General features: G+C 47.0%; 1 protein-coding gene across 3 annotated transcripts in view; it reads right to left on the reverse strand.

Moving 5' to 3' along the window:
- Positions 1–22,801, reverse strand: part of PRKG1 (protein kinase cGMP-dependent 1) — a 372,819-nt gene that overhangs the window by 201,744 nt on the left and 148,274 nt on the right. For all 3 annotated transcript variants that reach the window (XM_042021848.1, XM_042021837.1, XM_042021855.1), the window contains exon 3: positions 9,832–9,945. In XM_042021848.1, coding sequence (XP_041877782.1) covers positions 9,832–9,945 — 114 coding nt within the window. The remainder of the gene's footprint in view (positions 1–9,831; positions 9,946–22,801) is intronic.

Consider the following 22,801-nt stretch of genomic DNA (forward strand, 5'->3'; position numbering starts at 1 on the left):
GCTGGAGGTGGCACTCAGTGCTCTGGGCTGGGGACAAGGTGGGCATCAGGCACAGCTTGGATTGGATGATCCTGAAGGTCTTTTCCAGCCTCAATGATTCCATCCTTGGAATCAGTATTACTATTGGAATTATTATTATTCCATCAATTCGATTATTACTGCATCATTGCCACAAGCAAATGGATTTATGGTTAGAAGGTCGATACCATGGAGGAGATGTCAGCTGTTGGGTCCTGGAGCAGTTCAGCTGAAAAAGCCAGGGACTCTGATGAGACACCACACAATCCCTGAAAATACACTGGGATTTTCAGCTCCTCTCCAGAATTCTGCTTCTTTTAGGAAGCGTAACTGATGTGTAGCATTAATCAGTATTTTAAACTGACATGTCAGAGCAGTAATACAGAGCTGTGGCAGAGGAAGGCTCGAGCTGCCCTACACAGCCTTCTCCTCACTTGAAACATCTCCCCTCAATGCCTGGGCTGTTTAAAAAAATCCCACTTCAAACGACATCCCTGAAATCAAGACACCGAGCGGCCCCGCTATCAAAGCGTGAGGCAATCAAAGCATGGCAAGAGTACCAGCAGTAAGGATGGAATGCTGAATGCTGCATAATGAAGAGATTTCCTTTTATCAACACAGGAATTGTCTGCAAAACATCTACAGCGGCAAGGCTGCTCCTTGTTCCCTCAGGCTGGAGTTTCACCCCTGGCAGCAGACCGGGGGTGAAGCCCTCCTCTGCAAAGTCACACTCGTGCCCTTAAAAACCTTCCAGGGATCTTCACTCCCACAGAACACATCAGCAGGGAGATCACAGGAGCTCAGCTCGGAAAGGCAGGAGCCTCCACAGTGGCTCTGTTTGGTTTAGGCTCAGCTTCCCGGCTGGAGGAGCAGCCCAGCCCTTTACTCTGCTATTCTCCCCCTCTGCCTTGCTCAGGTGAGATCCCACCTGCAGAGCTGCCTCCAGCTTGGGGGTCCCCAACAAAAAAAGGGCCTGGAGCTGCTGGAGAGAGTCCAGGGGAGGCCACGGAGATCCTCCAAGGGCTGGAGCCCCTCTGCTCTGCAGCCAGGCTGGGAGAGCTGGGGCTGCTCACCTGGAGAGGAGAAGGCTCCAGGGAGAGCTCAGAGCCCCTTGCAGGGCCTAAAGGGGCTCCAGGAGAGCTGCAGAGGGACTGGGGACAAGGCATGGAGGGACAGGACACAGGGAATGGCTTCCCAGTGCCAGAGGGCAGGGCTGGATGGGAGATTGGGAAGGAATTGTTCCCTGGCAGGGTGGGCAGGCCCTGGCACAGGGTGCCCAGAGCAGCTGGGGCTGCCCCTGGATCCCTGGCAGTGCCCAAGGCCAGGCTGGACATTGGGGCTTGGAGCAGCCTGGGACAGTGGAAGGTGTCCCATGGCAGGGGTGGCACTGGATGGTGTTTTAAAGGTCCCTTCCAACCCAAACCATTCCATGTTTCTGTGAAGAAGCCCCACAATGACAGAACAGCATCCACTCTTCACACCCAGCAGCTCCGAACCCAAGAGCAGCTCCATGTTTGTGCCCAGGCATTCAAAGGATGCAAAAAATCCAGCCCAGCTGAGCCAGGGGCAAACCTGAGGCCCAGACTCTGGTACCAGCCCCCTGACTGAGCTGATCCCAAGATCCCAGGAGAAATAAACATGGATTGGGATTTTTTTCTATGCACCTTCTCTATAGACACCTTCTATCTTTCGTGTGCTGCAGGGAAAGGGAATGCTTTCCTCCTAGTACTCTCCATGTGAGAAACTTTCCCCACTACTGTCATCCAGCTGGGAATTTAGGAGAGCTTGAATGGAAGAAGGACAAGCTGCTCTTTTCACCTTTTCTTTGTGCTGATTCCAAGAATTCAGTTTTGAGGGGATTGTGCTCCCCGAATAGGAGGTGGCGAACAATTTGCTTGCTGCAGGTTCAGCTGAGTATTTTTTGGGAAAGATTGGATTGTGGTGCCAGCCCCAAAACCAGCAGGGTGATGTACAAGAGGACGCTGAGCCTGCTGGAAGGGATTCCAGATTCCTAAATGTAAATCAGCAATGACAGATGGGGAAAAGTAGGGAAAACACCCCACTACTAAAGTCAGCAGGGTAGTAGGAGAGACATGTTTGCCTCTGTTTTGTTATCCATACATTAAATACAACCCCCAGCACTGTGGAACACAGCACATGGCACATCCATCTGCTCCACCCACACCTCACACTCCGAAAATAGCCATCCCCAAAACCCAGAACCACGTCCAGAGCGGGCCACCCACTCCCAGCACAACTCCGAGCAGCTCTGTCAGCCACAACAAACTCCACAGCTCCCCCCCAACTGCACACAAAAGCTGCTCCCCATCCCCTCCTGGGCAATCCCACACGAGCTGCCAGCTTGTACCCCCCTGGAAGTGTCCAAGGCCAGGCTGGACACTGGGGCTTGGAGCAGCCTGGGATACTGGAAGGTGTCCCTGCCCATGGCAGGGGGTGGGATGGGATGAGTTTTAAGATCCTTTCCAAATCGAGCCATTCTGGGATTCTCTGATTTCCCCTGATTTTGTCTCTTCTTCTCCAGGGATATCCAGACACAAGGGAAAGGTGCTTTCCACTGATCCAGCCCCATCCCAGGGCTGCCCTGCCTTGTTCTGAGCCTTGCCATAGCTAAAAAGGCCTGGAAAACAAGGAAACCTTCGTTGACATTACACTCGTGGAGTATTTAAGAGAAGAATCATTTTAGCATCAGTGTTCGCACACATTTTTCCTCACAATAACCCCACAGTATTATGAAAGATGGGAGGGGGGATAGTAATTAAAATTAATAATCACTGAAACCTGTAGTAGGTTTAACACTGAAAAAATCCTCCTGTTCCCTGTGGGCTGGAGAGACCTGGAGCCCATTGCTGCCTGAGAAGCAGAGGCAGCCGGATGCTCCTGGTCCCAAGGGATCAGCCAGTGGAGATGGTGCTGCTACACCCTGGCTGAAAGCAATAAAAATTGCAGTAACTTTTACTGACTGGTACCATATTTGAGCTTATTTTAGGGAGATTGCTCTATGATTCCCTTAGTGGAAGTTTATTGGAAGCGATGGGCTTGAGATGCAGGGAAGCACAACTCCTCCAATACAATCAATCAAATATTTAAATGAATCCAGTGTCTCTCAGAAAGAAACCTTGAATTATGATGGGCAAAACAATCTTTAAAAACTCTGCTTCTATGGACAGCAGGAAAGGCAGCTTGGGGTGATTTCATGCCATCAAGGAGCTTCTAAAAGTGGCTTTAGAGAACATGGATAAGGCAATTGTTGCTTTGGTTCTGAAACACAAATTGGTCTGTTTTGGTACCAAGGGGCTTTTTGTTCCCCAGTTAGAACCAGGAAATAGTCTAGAATGAGAAATTTTATATAATGTGGGGCAAATCCAGCCCCTGTGCTGTCTGTTGCATTTTAATCCAGGAAAGGACCACGTGTCACCGAGCCCATAAATTAGCATTTATGGCAAATACTCCATTGCATCCCCTTGTTTATCAAACTCTGCCCAAAGAGAAGCTTTGCTGTCAATAGCAAAGTTCAGTCACCTCATTTCTCACAGCTGCTCTGGCCATATTTCAAACATCCACAACATCTTCAGTGACATCTATAAAAAGGGATGAAATGGGAGCTCTTATGAGCTAATTATCTGACATCTGCTGTTAATATTAACTAATTCTTCAAGGGTTGCACAGAGAAAGTCATCATCTCCTTATAACCGTGTTTAAGTGATGGGATCTCAGCTCATTCCTCTCTGCAATTAAATCAACGTGAAAAATATCAACAAAATTACTTCCACAAGTATTTCAGAACAACTGAAGCACTCCATTTCCCCTGCATGGTGATCACCCTCCTTCCGTACCAGACACAACAAATGCTACTTTGTTATTTATTGTTACTTTATCTGCTTGGCCAAACAGGTCTGGAGAGTTTTTAAACATGGATTTAACACTGAAAGGTTTTCCTATAAATAAATACCCAGTCTTAAAGCTGCCCATGATGCCAGAACCTCCTGGTGTTCACCTGGTGAAGGGAAGGCTCCAGGGAGAGCTCCAAGCCCCTTGCAGGGCCTAAAGGGGCTCCAGGAGAGCTGCAGAGGGACTGGGGACAAGGCATGGAGGGACAGGACACAGGGAATGGCTTCCCAGTGCCAGAGGGCAGGGATGGATGGGAGATTGGGAAGGAATTGTTCCATGTGAGGGTGGGCAGGGGCTGGCACAGGGTGCCCAGAGCAGCTGGGGCTGCCCCACCTCTTCGTCCAGCACCTCCTTCAAGGCTTTAGAAAAGGGGATAGGAAGCAGAGCCTGAGGAACTTGTGAATCCCAGAATCCCAGACTGGTTTGGGGTGGATGGGACCTCAAAGCCCATCCAGTGCCACCCCTGCCATGGGCAGGGACACCTCCCACTGTCCCAGGCTGCTCCAAGCCCCAATGTCCAGCCTGGCCTTGGACACTGCCAGGGATCCAGGGGCAGCCACAGCTGCTCTGGGCACCCTTATTCCAACACACCTGGGGATGTTTCAGGTACACAATGATCCCAGGTGGTGAATAAATTTTTCATTCTGTTTTCCTCATCTGTCTTGGATTGGTCTGTCCATCAGTTAAAAATTCAGTCAGGACCACCCATCCCTGTGCCTGTATCTCCAGAGCCATGGACATACCATCCTGAAGATGCTCCTGAACAAGAAGAGGGGAAAAAAAACTCTGCTACACCTTGTCCATTGTCCTCAACATCATTTTCTCATTATCATCCCCTTGGAAGAATAATCCAAACCCATTCTGTCACATTACTTGCAAAACCTGTAAAGGTCACAGAAAAACACAGGCAGTGGAAGGGTGAGTTTAAATTACTTTCTCCCAGGATATATCCATTATATATGCATTTATATATCCATTTGTCTCCCACCAGGCACACCGGACTGGCTGGGCCATCCCAGGTTTCTGATCTCCAAGTAATATCAGAGAGATTTTAATCAAACAGTGGAGTGTCTAAAGTCAACTTCTTTCCAAAGCGTGTTTTAAGGAGAGTGGAACAAACTTTACCCTGGCTCCTGTAATCGTTAGAGGAGAACATCTGAAGGCAACATCCTCCTGCAAGGCTTTTAACGAGTCTCTGCAGTTTTAATTGGCAACTTGCTGCTGCCTTCTTTTTCCTTGCAAATTATCCATGTGCCCGAGCTCCTCGCAAAGTTCTGCCGTTCCTGGGGCTGCAGCAAGCGGTGCACAGGACTCCATTAAAACACAAACAGCAGTGGAAAATCCAAACTCATCCAGGCTTGGCAAGGAACGGCCGAGCTCCCGCCTTAATCCCGCTGCGCCGTGCTGGGTTTTGTACAATTAGTGCAGCTGGCAAGCACAGCAGCTTGAGGAACTCTTGTGCTGCCTTTTGAGGGCCAGCAAAAGGATTTACATAATTTAGAGTTTAATAACTTCAGCCTCTGCTTGCTTTTTTTTTTTTGCTAATAGTTCTCCTGAAAACATGGGCTGGTGTGGAGTGCAACTCCCCTGAAATCATCAGCCTTGCACCGAGATGTTTCTAGGGGATGGTTTTATTTTGCCCCCAAGAGAATCCACTTCAGGTGTTAAGACCACTTCTAAAATAAGCAGAACGTCCTCAGAGGATGGAGAATCTGCCCCCTCCACAAAATCTGCCCTAAATCACCTGCAAAAATCTGCTCCACACATTATTCTTTAAGAGGAATGAGCGCTTCTGCACAATATTAACGGCAGATTAATTTCACTTCCTCCCACGTCTTTTCTGTTATCAAAATGAAGAATCACAATGTCTTAAGCACAACCTCAATTCAGCTGGGGAGATTTTTGTCTTTTTTGTCATTTTTTGCTGGCCTCTCGTAGCTCTATTTACCATCCATGTCTGTAAAAACAGAGGATCAGAGACATCATTCTAGGTGTAGCCGTAACAAGTGGTGTTTTCCTCATTCTGGACTTAATTATTTGTTGGAATCAGGAAGGAAAGTCTGTGGTTCTGCTTTGAATTGCAAGCAGCATCCAGGTCTGCATGCAGACACTCTAGAACTCTGGATAATCAACACAGGGAGAGGGAGAAATTAGCAGCTGATTTGGATTTCACTGAGTGTGCCATGGAAGGTGATCTGTGAGCATCAAGGAGCCAGAAAGCCTTGATAATTGCATACTTGGAGCAGACTGACCAGTTTCTACCAGAAGAAGAAGAAAAAGCAAGCCAAAAAACTCCCAAACCCCCCCACTATTATTCTTTCTGTATTATCTGGAAACGTAAAGCAAACGCTGCAGAATAACCAAACCAAAATCAGATGTCAAAGATTGCACATTTATCTTAAAAGGCCACGTGTCAGGAGATATGTCCCTGCCTTTCCCAGTGCTCCTCAGCACCCAAGGGTTTGGGTTCTTCCCAGGCCCTGCTTGAACTCAAACCCCACCCTGCTTTCATTTAGGGCTGCAATAATGGGGAGAAAATATGATAGCGCTTCCGGGGTAGGCTTTGCAAAGCCCTGGACTGCCTTATTAAAGAGGTCGTTATGAGGCAGGAGTCAGATCAGAATCATTAAATTTTAATGTCTCCTAAATTCTATTGCAAAGACAAAGCCCTTCCTCCGGTGATTTATATTTGAAGTTTGCTCCTGCAGAGTGAGCACGAGCTGAAAAGCCCGTGTAGACTAATAGTGAGTAATGACACTAAAATCTTTATTATTTACAAACCAAAGCCAGGGTACACATAAAACCAAGCTGCAGCAGGAGGTGTCAACTCAGCTGACACCTCATTATGGCCCAGCTGCAACGCCGAGCTCAACACCCCCATAAATCCATCCTTCACTCAGCCTCTGCCACAACTTCATCCCTCAGAAAGCAGCACTTAAATTCCTCGTAATCAAGTACAGGCAGGCACATCAAAACACACTCCTGACACTCTGGAGGTGATGGAAAGCTCTCTCCTGAACGATGGGAAGCCCTGAGTTAAAGTGTGTCTCCAAATGGGAGCTGGATGATGCCCCCTGACACTTCCTCACCACCAGTGTTGATGGAGTGTCTCATCTCACTACAGTCACCAATTTCATTTCTCCTGGAATAAACCTTGGAATGATCAAAGTTATCCCCAGGCTTAATGGAGCTCAGGACCACCCTGGGAGGTTGGAAGTGACCAATCTTTTAAATCTTCTGGGGTTTGAAGAGCCGGATTCAGAAAGCAAGAGCCAGGAGGAGGGAAGGAAGAGGGGACAGACGTGAGGGGGCCACGGGGCTATTCCTGCCAAAAAAAACGGCAGGAAAAAGGAGCGAAGGTTTCCAATCTCAGCGGCCACTAAAAAGCCTCCCCTCACATCCCAAACTGGGAAACAGCCTAAGGGATCACGGAATACAATCAGGGAACTGAAACACTGACTCGTTTAGGTCGGGAACGATGATTATTTATCAAGCTGAAAGTGGTTGTTTGGTAATTACTGTGACCTAAAAGATTACCTGGGCTATGGGAGTGTAAAATGGCAGCAGCAGTTATCCCCAGGCATAATGGAATACTTGCCACCATTCACCTAGAAAGGGGATTTGCCACATTTATTGCTCATTTCCCAAAGGAACAAACAGGTGTTTGAAGCTGTGTAGGATCAGCTAAGTCAATACCGTGCCCTGAGGTGATGTGAACACCTCCAGGCCCTCAGCTCAGTGAGGGCGAGCTGCAGCAGCTCCCCAAGCTCATTACAACCACAATTGCTACTGATCTGTGCACTAACAAGAGATAAAATTCCTCCAAGTCCCTCCCTGGCCCTGGGAAGGAGATTAAAGCCCAGCAGAACTCTAATTACACAATCCTGGTGGGAAAGGACCAGAGAAACAAGAACACACGCTCCTCTTCCTCGAGGCAAGGTCTCTCTGAGGATGGCTGGAGCAGTGACCTTACTGCTGCCCCCAGTTTAACCAGGACAAAGGGGTTTGGGACAGCTGAGTGCCACATGCCAGTCTGGAGGTTTGCTCCGGAGGGGAGCCTGAGGGCGTGGAAACGGCAGCAAGAGGAAATCTGACAGCAAAACCTGCTGTGTGCAATTCCCTGTGGGAGTCCCTTGCACAACGAGGTGAGAGCGGCCACAGGAACAGAGTGGTTATGGGGGACTGTCTTGGGGTGACCTTATGATGTGTATCCCATATCGCTGCCTATGCCCAGAAATTAATTATTGGCCTTTCTATGCCTCTGAACTGAGCCTGAGAGGGGGAAGAAAAAAACTGAGCAAAACTTTCTCAAAGCAGTTTGAAACTTGTTCAAGGTCACATAAAGATAGCAGGTTTTTTTTTTTCAGCTGGGGCAGGGGGGAGCGAGGAAGCACCCGGCTGGCAGCTTTTCCAGTCAGTTTTTGGCCAGTTTTTTTCCAGTCCCTTGTTCTCTGGAGAGAGGCTGAGAGCTGAACTTTTCCTTCTCTGGAATTTCGGATTTTCTCCCTTTTCTACTGGACTGCCTGATTGCTGTAACATCAGAGCACATCGGGAGGACTTTCCACCGGGCACAGAGGGCCTGGCCCTGGGCCAAGCCCCAGCTCCGAGGAGACCAAAGGGAGGACTCGAACACTTTCCCAGGTTTTTCCTCTACAGCGAAAGATTTTACCATTTAACATTATTTTCCTTTCCCGTGTGCTTGTTAAATAAATAGTTTTATCTTCTTCACTTTCCTTCGAGGAAAATTTTTTTTTTTTCCCGAACCTGGTGGGGGGAGGGGTGGTTGTGCCTTCTCTCAGAGTATATATATATATTTCTAAATTTGGCCAAACCGGAACAGGGACTCACTCGTGGGACTGGAGGATCAGGTGCCTTTTAGCTCTGCATTCCTAAGGGGAACTAAACAATTTGACCTTTTTCTCTGCTCTTTCCAACCTTTCCCAGCTGTATTTATCACACAAAGCTGCTGCTCATCTGAATTTATCACCACCACCTGAGGTACCCAGCACTTGTGAAAAGGCAAGGTTTGCACAGGTGAGAACAGAGACCATGGGTCAGGTCCTTCAGCACTACGGAAAACAGCACATCCTGCAGAAAATAATCCACTTATCTGCTTTCTTATTCCTGCCCATTTGTTCTTTTCCTTGCTCTCTTTTTGAAGCACAGTTAGGTGTTTGGAAAAGGCTTTCTTCTGAGCAGGGACTCACACAGCTCATTATTGTGGTACAAGAATACCACTTGTTTGGGTTATTCTGTGCCATCTGTACCCTTCTGACTCCTTCCCCTTAGAACCACACAATTATTGACTATCTCTCTCTGCTTCAGTCACCTATCTGATAACCTATATCCCACATCTCAGCTCTGCATCTGAATTTAAACAAAAACCTATTTAAGTTGTACATAGCAATGTGATTTATTTCCTCTGCTTAATTGTGCAAGACAAGCCTTTGCCCAAAACATTCATAAAAGATTACAAAAGTGCTGAGAAGTTTAGGGCAGGGGGTCAAGTGCCATCCAGATTCTTTTTCCTGATTTATTTTAGTCAGCTTAGTGGGAAAACAATGACTTGTCCTGAACAAAAACTAAGCTTGGCTTACTGAGTTTCCCTTGAAGACTTACACAGGTCAGAAAGGTTCTTCTAAGCAACAACAAAAAAAATTATCATGAGATTCAGCAGGAATTGTAAGGAAAACTGTGGTATAAGCTTCAGGCTCCTCTGCATGGGGTAGGATCAACCCGAGTGACTGAATGAAGCACTTCCTCTGCATCTTCTTCACACACACAGTGTCTAAATTCCATACCAAAAACCATACCCTAAAGAGTTTAATTCACTGAGAAAGTGAAACATCTAAAAGAGGCTGCAACTTCCAAGTGAAGAGATAAGAAAACATCCAAAATGCTTACTTTTGACAGTAGCTGTCCGGGTGCAGTTGTAGAGGATGGCTAACTCCCCAAAAACTTTGCCAGGTCCCATGGTGCAGAGCTTCACTCCCTCTTTTGTCACTTCAACCTTCCCATCTGTGAGGAAAAGAAGAGAAAAAGACCATTTTAAAAGGGCAATTAAATAATTTCAGGCGTTTTAAAAGGAAGAATAATGTTTTTCAGATTTGAGTTTTAAAATGTATTTGATTACAGGCCAGGTTGGACATTGGGGCTTGGAACAGCCTGGGATAGTGGAAGGTATCCCTGCCCATGGCAGGGATGGAATGGGATGAGCTTTAAGATCCCTTCCAACCCAAACCATCCTGGGATTCTGTACTGTGAACAAAAAACACCAGAGCCCTACAATTTCAAAAGGAATTAAATGTATTATGAAGGAGAGCACATAAACTCAGAAAAAGGTCAAAACCAGCTGCTGCAAACAGAAACTTTCAACACTTGAGGGTTTTTTAGTGGAGCATCTGTACGGTCAGGACATACTTACAGTACACTAAACTCAGTGTGAACTTTGTTTCACGTATTACACTTTCAGGTGAAATTTCCCCCAATTTTTTGTGTTCAAAAAGGAAAAGATTTAGGTCTTTGACACCACACATGAAAACAGAGGCGTAATTTTGCTCATTTTCCCTGAGAAACTAATCCCTGAGAACACTCATCCATGAATAACAGAACTACTATCAAAAAGAAAATTACTCTGACCTGTGGCTATTATTTAATTCCCATCTCTGCACCCCTTGCCTTTCTGAATATCTCATTTTATGAGGGAAAATCTGCTTTATCAGCTTACCTGTACCATGCCTGGAAGGGATGTGGGAGGAGGGGTTAAAATCCAAGGTTGTATGGAAAGAAGGGAGCTCAGGACCACCCTAGGAGGCTGGAAGTGACCAATCTTTTAAATCTTCTGGGGTTTGAAGAGCCGGATTCAGAAAGCAAGAGCCAGGAGGAGGGAAGGAAGAGGGGACAGACGTGAGGGGGCCACGGGGCTATTCCTGCCAAAAAAAACGGCAGGAAAAAGGAGCGAAGGTTTCCAATCTCAGCGGCCACTAAAAAGCCTCCCCTCACACCCCAAACTGGGAAACAGCCTAAGGGATCACGGAATACAATCAGGGAACTGAAACACAGACTCGTTCAGGTCGAGAACGATGATTATTTATCAAGCTGAAAGTGGCTGTTTGGTAATTACTGTGACCTAAAAGATTACCTGGGCTGTGGGAGTGTAAAATGGCAGCAGCGCTTCTGTAATACAGAAGCGGAGTTGGGGGGCATTCAGATGTCTTCATGACAAGTTAATTTTTATGATTGTTCTTATAAATGTTTGATTCATTTCTTTATATTAAGTATCAATCTAATTAGAAGCACAAAAATAGATGTTTATCTCGAGAATGAGCGACATCAACCTTTAGTGGGGCCTGACACACTTCAGAGATTCTTAAATTATTTAGAAGGATGTCGTTTTTTGTTTAACAGAACTGAGTTTCAGCAGCTTTTTCTGCAAAAAGCTCTGTTGGGAAAAGCTCTACAACAAAAACCTGCAAAGGGAATGACTTTACCTCACTTTTGGCTCATGGGCTCCAAAGAAAGACGGACAATTCTGAGCAGTAATGCACAGATGGGATCGCATTATTCCCAAGTGTTGGGGGGGCAAGTGAAACATATTGGTGATGAAATGAAAAGACTTGTTTTGAAAGTATTGAGAAGATTTCCCAGCATGATACTGCAGGTATTGGCAAGAATGGACAAAACGATGTTCTAAAAAAACAAAACCAAATTAATTTCTCTTGCAGAAGAGGGGATCAACTTGCAAAATGCCCAAGTTATTTAGGTGTGAATGCAGCTGCCCCACCTACTGTCTCCAGGGGAAAGGTTTCCCTTGCAGAACACGAGCAGTGCCTGAGCACGGCTGTACTGGGGTTTTAACAGGGCCCTGGGGCTGTCTCTGTGGGGTTCCTGCAAGGATGAGCTGCTCCAGCTCTGCAGCCTCTGGACTCAGGTGGATCCAGTTCCTAAGAGACCTTTAGGAAAAGACTGACTGGCTCAAGAGAGGGTCAGAGCCACGTGATCCCCTTTGCCTGGTCCCCACTATCCCAGGTACAGTGCAGAGGGTGTGCCAGGGCTCCAAGCCCACACTTGCTGCTCCCCCTCCCCTTTTCCAAAGTGCTTTTCCAGAGCTGAGCACCTCTCCAGTCCTCCTCAGACACTGCATTTTCCACCAAGCCACAAACCAGCCCACCAGAGACTTCATTAGCCAAACTCAGCTGCTGCAGGAGAAAACAGATCCATTTTTCCCAAGTGCACAAGAGAAGGATTGAACAGGACAGGAGCCTGGGTAAGGCTGGAATCGAAAGGAGGAGGTGTCCCATCTTTGACACTGAAGCAGGAGCAGAGGCACAGAGAAGCTGCCCCTCTTCCACTATGGTTGAGAAATTAATGCGCTCTTAAATTACAATTTGTTGTCCTGGAGAAAGCCTCCCATTCCCCTGCTGTGTAACTAAGCCATCTGGAACATTAAACACCTCCCCATAAGATGCCCATACTGTGAGCAAAATTCACCTCTCATGGCATTAAAAGGTCAAAGGGCTGCTGTAGGATTTTTCCCATTTTCTTTTCCTACCTGGCAGCCTATAGAGTGCAGTTTTCCATGGAGAAAAACAAATTATTCTGCTGTATCAACCAGATAAAGAAACCAAATGAAATGCAACACAATATTGATCAATTAATGGAGATACATCTGCAACTTGCCTTGGCATCTCCATCAGACAAACACTAAATAATGCAAGAGATGCTTCTCTCCTGGCAGGAGAATCAGCAAATGCTGCTTTTCAGTCTAAATATTGAGCATTATTGAATTCAACACTATATTTAATTTACAGCTTGAGCTGGTTTTGGGGAGCTTTAGCTGGCATATGAACAATGCACTTTCCTGTCTGCTGCAAGAAACTATTCCATAACGACGGGCAACGCATATGATTTTTCAAATAGAGCATAAAATAAAAATCTCAGTGTCTTCAGTTCTCCAGTTCCAAGGGCTCCAGCCATTCCCTTCCCATGATGAACATGAGAAGGTGACCAGAGTCAAGGATCAATAAAAGAGATCGATGCCTCCACAAGCCACCAGCCCGCTCCCAACAGAAATACCTCCAAAAATCCCTTTAACCACACAGAACTCAAAATATTTTGGGCTCTGCAGACACTCCCAAGTCTCAGTTCTTCGTTTCTTTATCCTTGGACACTTCCAGGGATGGAGCAGCCACAGCTGCTCTGGGCAACTTGTGCCAGAGCCTCACCTCACCCTGTTGCTTTGCAAGATTTCAGGGAGATGCACCAAAACTTTATGAAATTAAGCTTTTCTTATCAAAAACTAGTCCTAGGAGTTGGACTTCAATGATCCCGGGGTTATTCCGTGAAATCCAAGAGGGAAGAGCTTCCCTTGCTGCCCCGGTCCCCAGCACACATCCCCAAGCCTTGGGCCTCTCAGCCAGAGCCTTGCTTTCCCAAATTAAACTCTGCGTGCAAATTACATTGTTGTTGCAAATTTAATTGTGGAGCAATTAAAGTTTTAATTGCGAAGTGGCTGCTTGACTTCAGAGCCGGTCCGATGAAGATGTGCTAGCACCGGTGCTTGTTTGGAAACGCAAACTGATAATGGTCCGCATTATTCATGGAATTATTCACGGGGCTGTGCCCCAGCCGATGGGAATCTTCTCCGCGGTGGCTGCGGAGTGTTACACTTCAGAATGAGGAATAGTCACAATATTAAAGCCAAAGCCAGGATTTAGGGTGGGGGTTTTCTCACAGCCCTTCTTAAAACAGGCTGACACTGAATTGCTCCTGGTGCCTCTCTGCCCTGGTTTCAGGAATCATGGAAATAATGCCTGGAAACTCATCTATACATGGAAAATCGCGGAATAGTTTGGAAGGGACCTTAAAACTCATCTCATTCCACCCCCTGCCATGGGCAGGAACACCTTCCACTATCCCAGGTTGCTCCAAAACTTGGCCTTGGATATTTCCAAGGATGGGGAACCCACGCCAGAGCCTGTGCTCTGGCAAATTCCTGAATAACCTCCCCAGGATGCCCAGTGAAACACGGATCATTTTAACCACAGAAGAGTAAAAATACAGATGATTGAAGCACGTCTGAACAAAGCAAGATCAATTTTGTCCCCTACAACACCACCAGCAAAGCACTGAGGTTTTGTTTTGATGGGGACATTGGGGGCTTTGTCACTCTGAGTCCACCCAATTAAACTTTAAATAACATCTCTGGCTGAACTGCATCCACATCCCTCAAATGAATGGAAGGACAAAGTAAATTGCACTCATGTGACTCCCTCAATCAGGAGGATCATTTTTTCCTCCCAATAATTAAATGGTCGTTTTCCCTTTCCGGGCACAGAACAAAACAGATTAAGCTGACCTGAGGAACTCGTCAGCCTGGGTGTAATTTATGTAATAGACTAAATTTTTGCAATGCATCATCAGATCTCTGTTTTTCCTCCCAGCACAGGGGAAAGGGCACTTGTTGCTTCAAACCAAAATCTTCCATGGCTCCCAAATCCAAACAAATCTTAATTTTAAAGATACAAGAATATCCAAGTGGATTTCTATACAATAACAAGAGTTTCTTCTGTTGTCCAGTAAAGCCTTGAACACGGGGAATGAGCCAGGGACATTCCTGCCTTGTATTTCTCCGTACCCAGGAGACACCTGGAAGGCCTAATTCCTTACTTTCAGCTGTCTATCCCAGCAGTGCCTTTGAAACACGGATAAGAGCAATGGATTTGAGCATCATTCACATTATGGGGCCCTCTTCAAGTCCTGGACCCTTAGGGAGAAAAAAAGGCTGGTTCTCTCATGAAGGCACTAATTATTCATCACATTTCCATGCCAGGCTGAAAAAAGCAGGGTTCAGCACGAGCTCATGTATTCCTAGGATACAAATTTCATCACACAGCTCCAAAAATGCCAGGAGTGGTGGGAGGAGGATTCCCTCAACTCAGTGCAGGATTCATGAATGACTATTCGATATTTGATTTCATCTGTGCCTGTTTCACACTTGGACTGCAGCTTGATTTGTTGGATGCTATTCAAGCTCTGCTCTGAAAACTGAGGAATGATTGTTTGCAGAAAGTTTTCTTCAGGAAATATCAGTCTGGATCTGCAGGTTTTCCTGAGCAATGTTGAATATATTTCAAAAATGGTACCTGAGATGCATCACAAGTTACCCTGCAACACAGTGCCAAGTCCCTGAGCATGTGGGAACTGTAAGCCCTGACAGGTTTATCCCTTACCCAAATTCGGGAACATTCTGACAGAATAACTACAATATTAGTGAGGAAAAAAATAAATAATGCATATTTTGCCAAATTTCAAGTTGTTCTCCCACAGCAAATTGTTGCAAGAGTGCTTTGAATATGGAGAAAATACCATTTTTCCTCAGATGTCTCCCTGGGAAAAGCCAAATTAATTCTGACCGCATTTTCCAGACTGATTTTGTTTTAAGCTGGCACCTGCAGCAGGAGTTTAAAGCTCTATCTTTCAGAGTTGAGCAAATGAAGAGGAACTGAACACAGGGCACCTGGTCAGTGTGGAGACTGATGACCCTACGGAGCCTCATCCATATCCCACTCCCAAAAACCCTCCAGTGAGCTTTTTTCCTTGTTGGATAAAACCCAAGAGAAGGGTAAATGAAGCAAGACCTGAATTCTGACTCTCAAACCTCCAGCTGTATCTGGTGACATTACAAGTCCCTTCTCACGCCTCAGCAAACCTGTTCTGAGTTGAGCAAACTGATTTCACCTCCTCTAAAACCCTCTGGGGGAGGCAGTCCCAGTGTGACGGAACTGGGGCAGTCACCAGGACAGCCTCCCCAAAACAGGACTCTGGAAATCCTCTTGCTGGGGGGCATTTCCAGCACCAAGGTTTAGTTAGGAGAGTCTGACACCAGCACAAACCCCGTGCTCAGGTGCCCGAAAAGCAGAAAGTATTCACCAAGCTGGCCCCACCTCCCTGGCAGGGACCTGCTACCAAGAAAATGACCTCCTAAAACCGCTTTTTAACACTGGCTTTTAAGGAATGGCTTTGAAGCTGGGCTTGAAGCCATGAATCAACGTGTACAGAGTCTTCAGCCTGAAGTGGTGACTTCAGTCACACCTCTTGGATTTAAATCAAGGCACACTCCAGAGGAGGGATTACTGGAGATAAGAGCAGAGCTCCATCCCAGTTTCTACCCTGGCTGCAGGAGCGTTTGGAAAAGCAGGGAATGGAAAGAAAGGAGGTGAGTGCCGAAATCTGTAACAGCAGCCCGGGGGCCAAGAGGGGCTGGGAGAATTGAGAGCAGCTGAAAAAAAGGATAAAGAAACTTTGCCTGGGCTTTAAAGGTAGGGACTAAAACCCAGATGAGAGGAAGGCGCAGAGCACCGAGAGCCAGAGAGTGGCAGCCTCGGGAGATCCCAGAGTCACTGAGGTTGGAAAAACCCTCCAGGATCATCCAGTCCACCTTGTCACCAAACTGCCAACATTGCCCTTGAAAGGAGAAGTGGAGAGTCCCTAATGAATTATCCCAGAGGAAATGATCTGCCTGTGCAGGGATGGTCATTCCCAACTATCTCCTCTGCGACCCACACAGCAAAACTCTGCAGCCAAAGCAAAATAAATGGGGTTTTTCCAGGTGCCTCCTCTTTGGGAGAATAGAAAACTAGTTTGGATTCTTTTTTTCTATTAATATGATGATGATTATTATTATTAGGATTAGGATTTTGTTACAGGTGGACCCACTCCCAAGGGGACATGCACATCCTCAAAAAAACATATAAAACCTTGAAAAATATATACACAGACACATATTTCTCCTGGCTTTCCAGGATCTTTACAACTGTAATACATATCCCTGCTCAGGGGGATGGAGAGGTGACCTCCAGAACCCCAGCACAACCTTCATTCTCGTGTGACTCACGGGTATTTTGTCTGATGTGAGCTCTGCTTTGGCCTAAAGCCACATGCAGGATTGTGTCACCCCAGAATGAGCACTGATCCCGCACTCTCCCCCTCAGCTGGACAGCTCCCAAAAAGCAAACAGCTCTGCCTGATTGATCAGGAGGCTGAAAAAAGGAGGGAGAGAGGCATCTGGGATCCTCGAGGAAAGCAACAGAAGGCGTGGTTTGCTCACTTGGATTTTTGAGGAGCTCAAGGAGTTAAGGTGAAACTCAGGAAAATCTGCAGAGAGTGGGAGATGCTGGCAGTTTATCCTCACACACGCTCCCTTACCCCAGTCCTTCTGAAGGCCAGATGTGAACAAAGAGTGATCAAAGGGAAGGGATGAGTTTCATATTTACCCTGGATAAAATATTGAAGAGCCCAAACAACCTTCAGGGCACGCCTGTCTAATGTGCCTAGATATGACTCTTCCCTCGATAAATAACAAGTTTCAATCTCAAAAGCAAACAAACCCAAATGCAAACTGCTTCTCCCCCGAGCGTTCTGTGGAAGGACACAGCCTGCCCTACCGAGCTGCAGTGTTTGTCCCAAATTTTGGCTCAGCACCTCTTAACCTGGAATTACGGCTGCAGTTCCAGGAGTGCAAACTGACCCTTTTTTGGTACTCAAAGCCTTTTGTGAGCAAAACCCTGTTTTATTCATTTTTCAGCCCTTCTAAGACAGTTAAAATAATCTCCCTGAAAACACTGAGATGTTCTCAGTGGAATACATTGAGAAAAGACATATTTTGCTCACCTGCCCCAAAGAGCTGTTAGGTCCTGCCATCCAAATTTATTTCCTAGTTGCAAACCTCCTCCCTTGCTTTTCAGAGCTCTCACTTTCATTCCCTGGCTTTTCAAAATAGTCCGCAGGCATTTCAGCGCAGGAGAAAACAGCCTTAAGCTGCCCCAGGGAAGGTTTAAATTGGATTTTGGGAAGTATTTCTTCACAGGAAGGGTGGTCAGGCACTGGAAGGGGCTGCTGGAGGAGGTGGCATCACCATCCCTGGAAGTGTTGAAAAGCCACATGGATGTGGCACTTGGGGACATGGATTCAGAGGTGCCTTGGCAGTGCTGGGTTAATGGTTGACTCGATCTTGGTGAGCTTTTCCAACCTTAATGATTCTATGTCAAAATGTTAGGCAAAAATACTGCCACCAAAACCAAAAGTTGAAGATATAAACAAATAAAACAGGGGAACGAAGGAGTCAGTTTTAATTTATCCTTCAATTAAACCAAAAATCACTTTTGATGGGTGATTGATAAGTGATACTGGGACATGTGGTCACTGCAGTCTCATATCAAAGGTAACAGACCAAACCCAAAGGCTGAGATCCCTTAAAACAGCACAAACTCGTTCCCTTCTTTCCCTTTTTACCCAGGATAATCATGTGCTTGAAAGGCAGTGATAAAAGAACAGATATATTTAAAAACCCTGAGACAGCCACTTGATAGAGAAGCCGTAATTCACAGAAATAAAAGACTAATACTGATTAAAATTTACACACCCATAATATTTGACACTCTGTTCCACAGGTGCACACCCACACATCAATCTGCCCAGAACAGATCCCTCGGCTCAGTGCCAAACACTGACAGCTCCCCATGGAAACCCCACAAAAAAACTGCTCAGGGCAAATCCTGAATCGCTCTTCCAGCCTCCCACTCCGGCCACATCCTCGGAGGAGGAGAGGTGCTGCAAGAACCAGGGAAGTCTTTCCCTCCTTCAAGCCACAGCACAATAATTGCGTGTGAGGGGTAATTTAGCCCAGTTTTAGCTGGACTCATCCAAATGCTCCAGTGCCATAATGCTTTTAAAGGCCACTGCACCCTTGGTGATGTCGCACGTGCTCACAGCTCCTGACTGTGTTAAACAGCATGAGGAGATGGGCAAATCCACCTGAGGGGCACCTGGGGATGAGGATTTATTTGATCCCTCCAGCCCACGGTGTTTGACCAAAGAGCCAAACCCTTCTCTCACACTGCTCCAAGTGCCAGGTGGCTGCAAGTCCACATTCACCATTCCAGGTCTCCTGCTCACACAGCACACCTCCTCTCTCCTCCCTATTTTCCCTGCTTTCCTGGTAAACAAACACCTGGGATGAGGCTGAAGGGGCTGGCAGGGAAGGCTGGGCAGGCAGAGCTCTCACTGGACTGACTCAGATGCAGCAGGAGATCTCCAGTAAATCAATGTTTTCACATGACACCTGCAAGGAGCTCGGCTCTGAGTTACACACAACCGGCAGCACTTTGGTGCTTTCATTCCTTGTCCGGGCACAAGGGGTTTTGAGTAGCTGGTCAATAAAACTGCGCAGGTTCCTGACAGCAAAGTGCTCCTGATAGAACAGGCACTTCAGAATTTCACTCTGCTTTTCCTCCCCTGAAGGCAGTAAGGGAACGATTTCTTTGGGAAACAAACCCTTTCCCATTTAACAAAAATTCTCCTCCAAGAGGAGCTCTGCTCGGATTTCCAGCCACCTTCACAGCACAGTGAACACCTCTATTTAAGCTTCTACACTGGGGAAGAAAGGTGCAGGCAGGGCCCTCGGGAGCTGCTCCCCTTCCCATTTTATCCTGCAGCCTCCCAGGGAGATGGATGCCTGTCATTCCCTTATTTCACCCCAATATTTACTCCACTTTGCACCTAACTCTGATTTAAGACCTCCAAAGCATCCTGTGGGGAAAGGAAGGACAGTTCAGAGCTTTTTTCTTCTAGGAAGAGATGGGAAAATAACATCAGGGGCTCAACCCAAATTTTATTTTAAAATGCCAAGTGTATCATAAAGCATCCAGAACAATCAAGAAGGGAAGCAGGAACATGAGAAGTGTCAGCAACAAACCAAGTGGGGATTCCTTGGAGACCCCCACACGCCTGAGGGTTCAGGCTCCACCACAACATGGAAATAACAACACTACGTAATAATGATCTCACTGCTTTAAAGGTTCTGCTCCTTTATTGCCCCAATCCCTTCTCTGTTCATCCCACAAATGACTCTCCGTGGTTCCTCCCAGAGCTTTTCAAGGGCTGTTTCCTTCCACAGAACTCCAAAAATCCAGAGGTCAGTGGGAAACAGGGAGAGGATGGGAGACAGACAGGCTGGATTAAACAGAACTGTTCTGCCTTGCCTGTGCTAAAACACAGAGCTGAGTTTCCCCGAAAGCCACGTAGGGATAACCTCGCACCAGACAGCAGAGAAAGGGGATGGTGGAAGTGGTTGGGACAACATTAGGGAATCAACGATTCAGAAAAAAATACTGGTGCTATGAACTGTAGGAGGTTATTTGATTCAAAGGATAAAAAGCAGGAAGAAAGGGAGAGAAACCAAATATGTAAAATAAAGTCTTGATTCTAAGAGAGAGAGAGAGAAAAAAAAGGGGAATTTTTCATCCAAGGGCTGTTTGTTCAGATACTCAAAAGCCATCAGCTGAGCGTCAGGGTGGCAGCTCTAAGGCAAGAAACCGGGGCTTAAACCACACTAAATCAGCATCCCAGGTTGGTTTGGGCGGGAAGGGACCTTAAAGACCATCTCGTTCCTGCCACGTGCAGGGCTGTACCAGGCCAGCTGTGAGCACACAAAAATCCTCCCTCAAATCTTGATTTCACCAGACCTGCTTTTCACTTTTGCTCTTCTCTGGAAAACCCAACACTGCTGACCCCACAGCAGCGTGAAAACCACACCCCAGGAAAGCCTGCGCTGTGCTGTCAGGGGTGGATCAGCTCAGGAGGTGGCTGAGGGTTTCTGAAGCACAAAGACACTTTGGAAAAGAAACCCTGGAGCAGGGGGAAGTGACATTTTTGGGAAGAGATACCCCCAGGGATGGAAATCAGCATAGCAGGGGCTCTTTGATTTGTTCAAACACAAGACAAAGGGCTGTGAGGAAGTTTGGACCCATTTTATACAACCTTGGGGAGCATCCACCTGGAAAATCCAGGTAGGAGCAATTATTTATTCTTACAAGGCTTGCTGGGTGATCACTGCCCGAGACAGAAACTGCTTGGAAGTACGAGCTCTCATTCCAAATCCAAGCTGACAAATGGGAAAACGACAAGATTGGAAACACCTTGTGATACAAAGGGACGTGATTTCTCTGTCAAATGCGTTTGAAGTCTCTTCTGAAAACACAACAAATTGAGTTTTAATTACTTTTGCATACATCAAGTCTGCACTGAACTTTCAAGTAGCGAGTCTTCATTTCACTCGCTGCCGCTGCAATTTGCACCACTCCAGGTTAATGCAATGTCTATTCCCTAAAAATGTGAAATGCATTCTTTGATGAGCTGCTGCTTTATGTTTGCAAATCAGCACGTTGGCTGGGCTCAGAAAATGTGATTTATTACTGTCTGGGACATGAGAGAGCAGCAGGAATCAGCTTCTGATGATGGAGGGAATACAGAGTGACAAGTCCCATTTGCTTCTGAGCTCTGTCACCGGTCTTGACTGTTGGAAAAGGGGGGAAAAAATCTGATATAGCTCTCTCTGGGCATGCAGAAAACAAAGCACCCAGATCTCATCATCGGCCTGCAAACAATTTATCAGCTCACAGGCAGTGGCTCTGTGTGACAAGGAGCCATGAAGAGATTTTCCTCAGCAGGCCAGGAAGTTTTAGTAATCCTGGAACATCAAAAGTGCAAGGGCCAAAGACTAAAGCCAAACTTATCAAGTACCAGTGCCCTGGCCGACAAAATCAGGGTAGGAGTTTGGAGTTTGGATGGGAAAAGGGTTAGGCCTGTTTGGAATTGTTTTCACACGGCAAACACCTGTTTTCATGCCCACAGCCCAGGGCTGGAACACTTCCTGCCTCCTCCATCCCCGCACTGGATGCTTCCTTACACCTCCTGAGAAGCTGAATCCCAAAACCACACAATCCAACACAGCCCTGTGGTGTAAGGGACCTTAAAGCCCATCCAGTGCCACCCCTGCCATGGGCAGGGACACCTTCCACTGTCCCAGGCTGCTCCAAGGCCCAGTGTCCAGCCTGGCCTTGGGCACTGCCAGGGATCCAGGGGCAGCCCCAGCTGCTCTGGGCACCCTGTGCCAGGGCCTGCCCACCCTGCCAGGGAACAATTCCTTCCCAATATCCCATCCAGCCCTGCCCTCTGGCACTGGGAAGCCATTCCCTGTGTCCTGGCCCTCCAGCCCTTGTCCCCAGTCCCTCTGCAGCTCTCCTGGAGCCCCTTTAGGCCCTGCAAGGGGCTCTGAGCTCTCCCCAGAGCCTTCCCTTCTCCAGGTGAACACCCCAGCTCTCCCAGCCTTTCCCCATAGCAGAGCTGCTCCATCCCCCTGCCCAGCAGGGATTTGTCCCCAGCATGGATGCAAACACTCACACGCAAAATTTTTTTATTCCTTTCCTTGCTAAAGTTTTCACCAATCCCCACCACCCATTTCTTAGACGGCACGAGAGGAGGAAGGACAGGACGAGCATGGCTCAGAGAGTGCTTTGGGTGTGAGAACCAGGAGAGCTGCAAGAACTGATCCCTGGTTAATCCCAACCAAACACACCGGGGCCACAGGGCCTGGGTGAATGCACACAATGGTACAAATCAAAGTTCACAGGAGACTGAGGGCTGGGGTTGCAGAAGGGAACATCACTGGAGGACAAACACCCGCAAAAGAGCTGGAAAAGTTACGGATGAGAGCTTCTGAAAAGAAACACAGAACCACCCACAAAGCTCATCTGCTTTGTTTTCTTTTCTCTGTGAGTGCCGAGGGAGATGAGAGGAGGAGGACGAAAAGCCAAAGAGAGTCCCAACACTGAACTTTCACATGGATTTCTTCTCTGAAGGAGGTGATTTACTCCTTTCATTGTATTCTCAAGAAGCAGCTCCCACCTCTTTCCCAGGAGGACGTATTCACTCCTCTCCCACTGTGGAGTTTACATAAAGCTTTTTTTTACTCCTCCAAGTGGCTGCCTTTCGTCTACAACCCGGAATTGTCCTGACACTTCTGCAGGTTTTTAAT

Source organism: Corvus kubaryi, unplaced genomic scaffold, assembly GCF_017639235.1.
Source record: "Corvus kubaryi isolate FWS band 111438036 unplaced genomic scaffold, C.kubaryi_AGA036_p1.0 126, whole genome shotgun sequence".
NCBI lineage: Eukaryota > Metazoa > Chordata > Aves > Passeriformes > Corvidae > Corvus > Corvus kubaryi.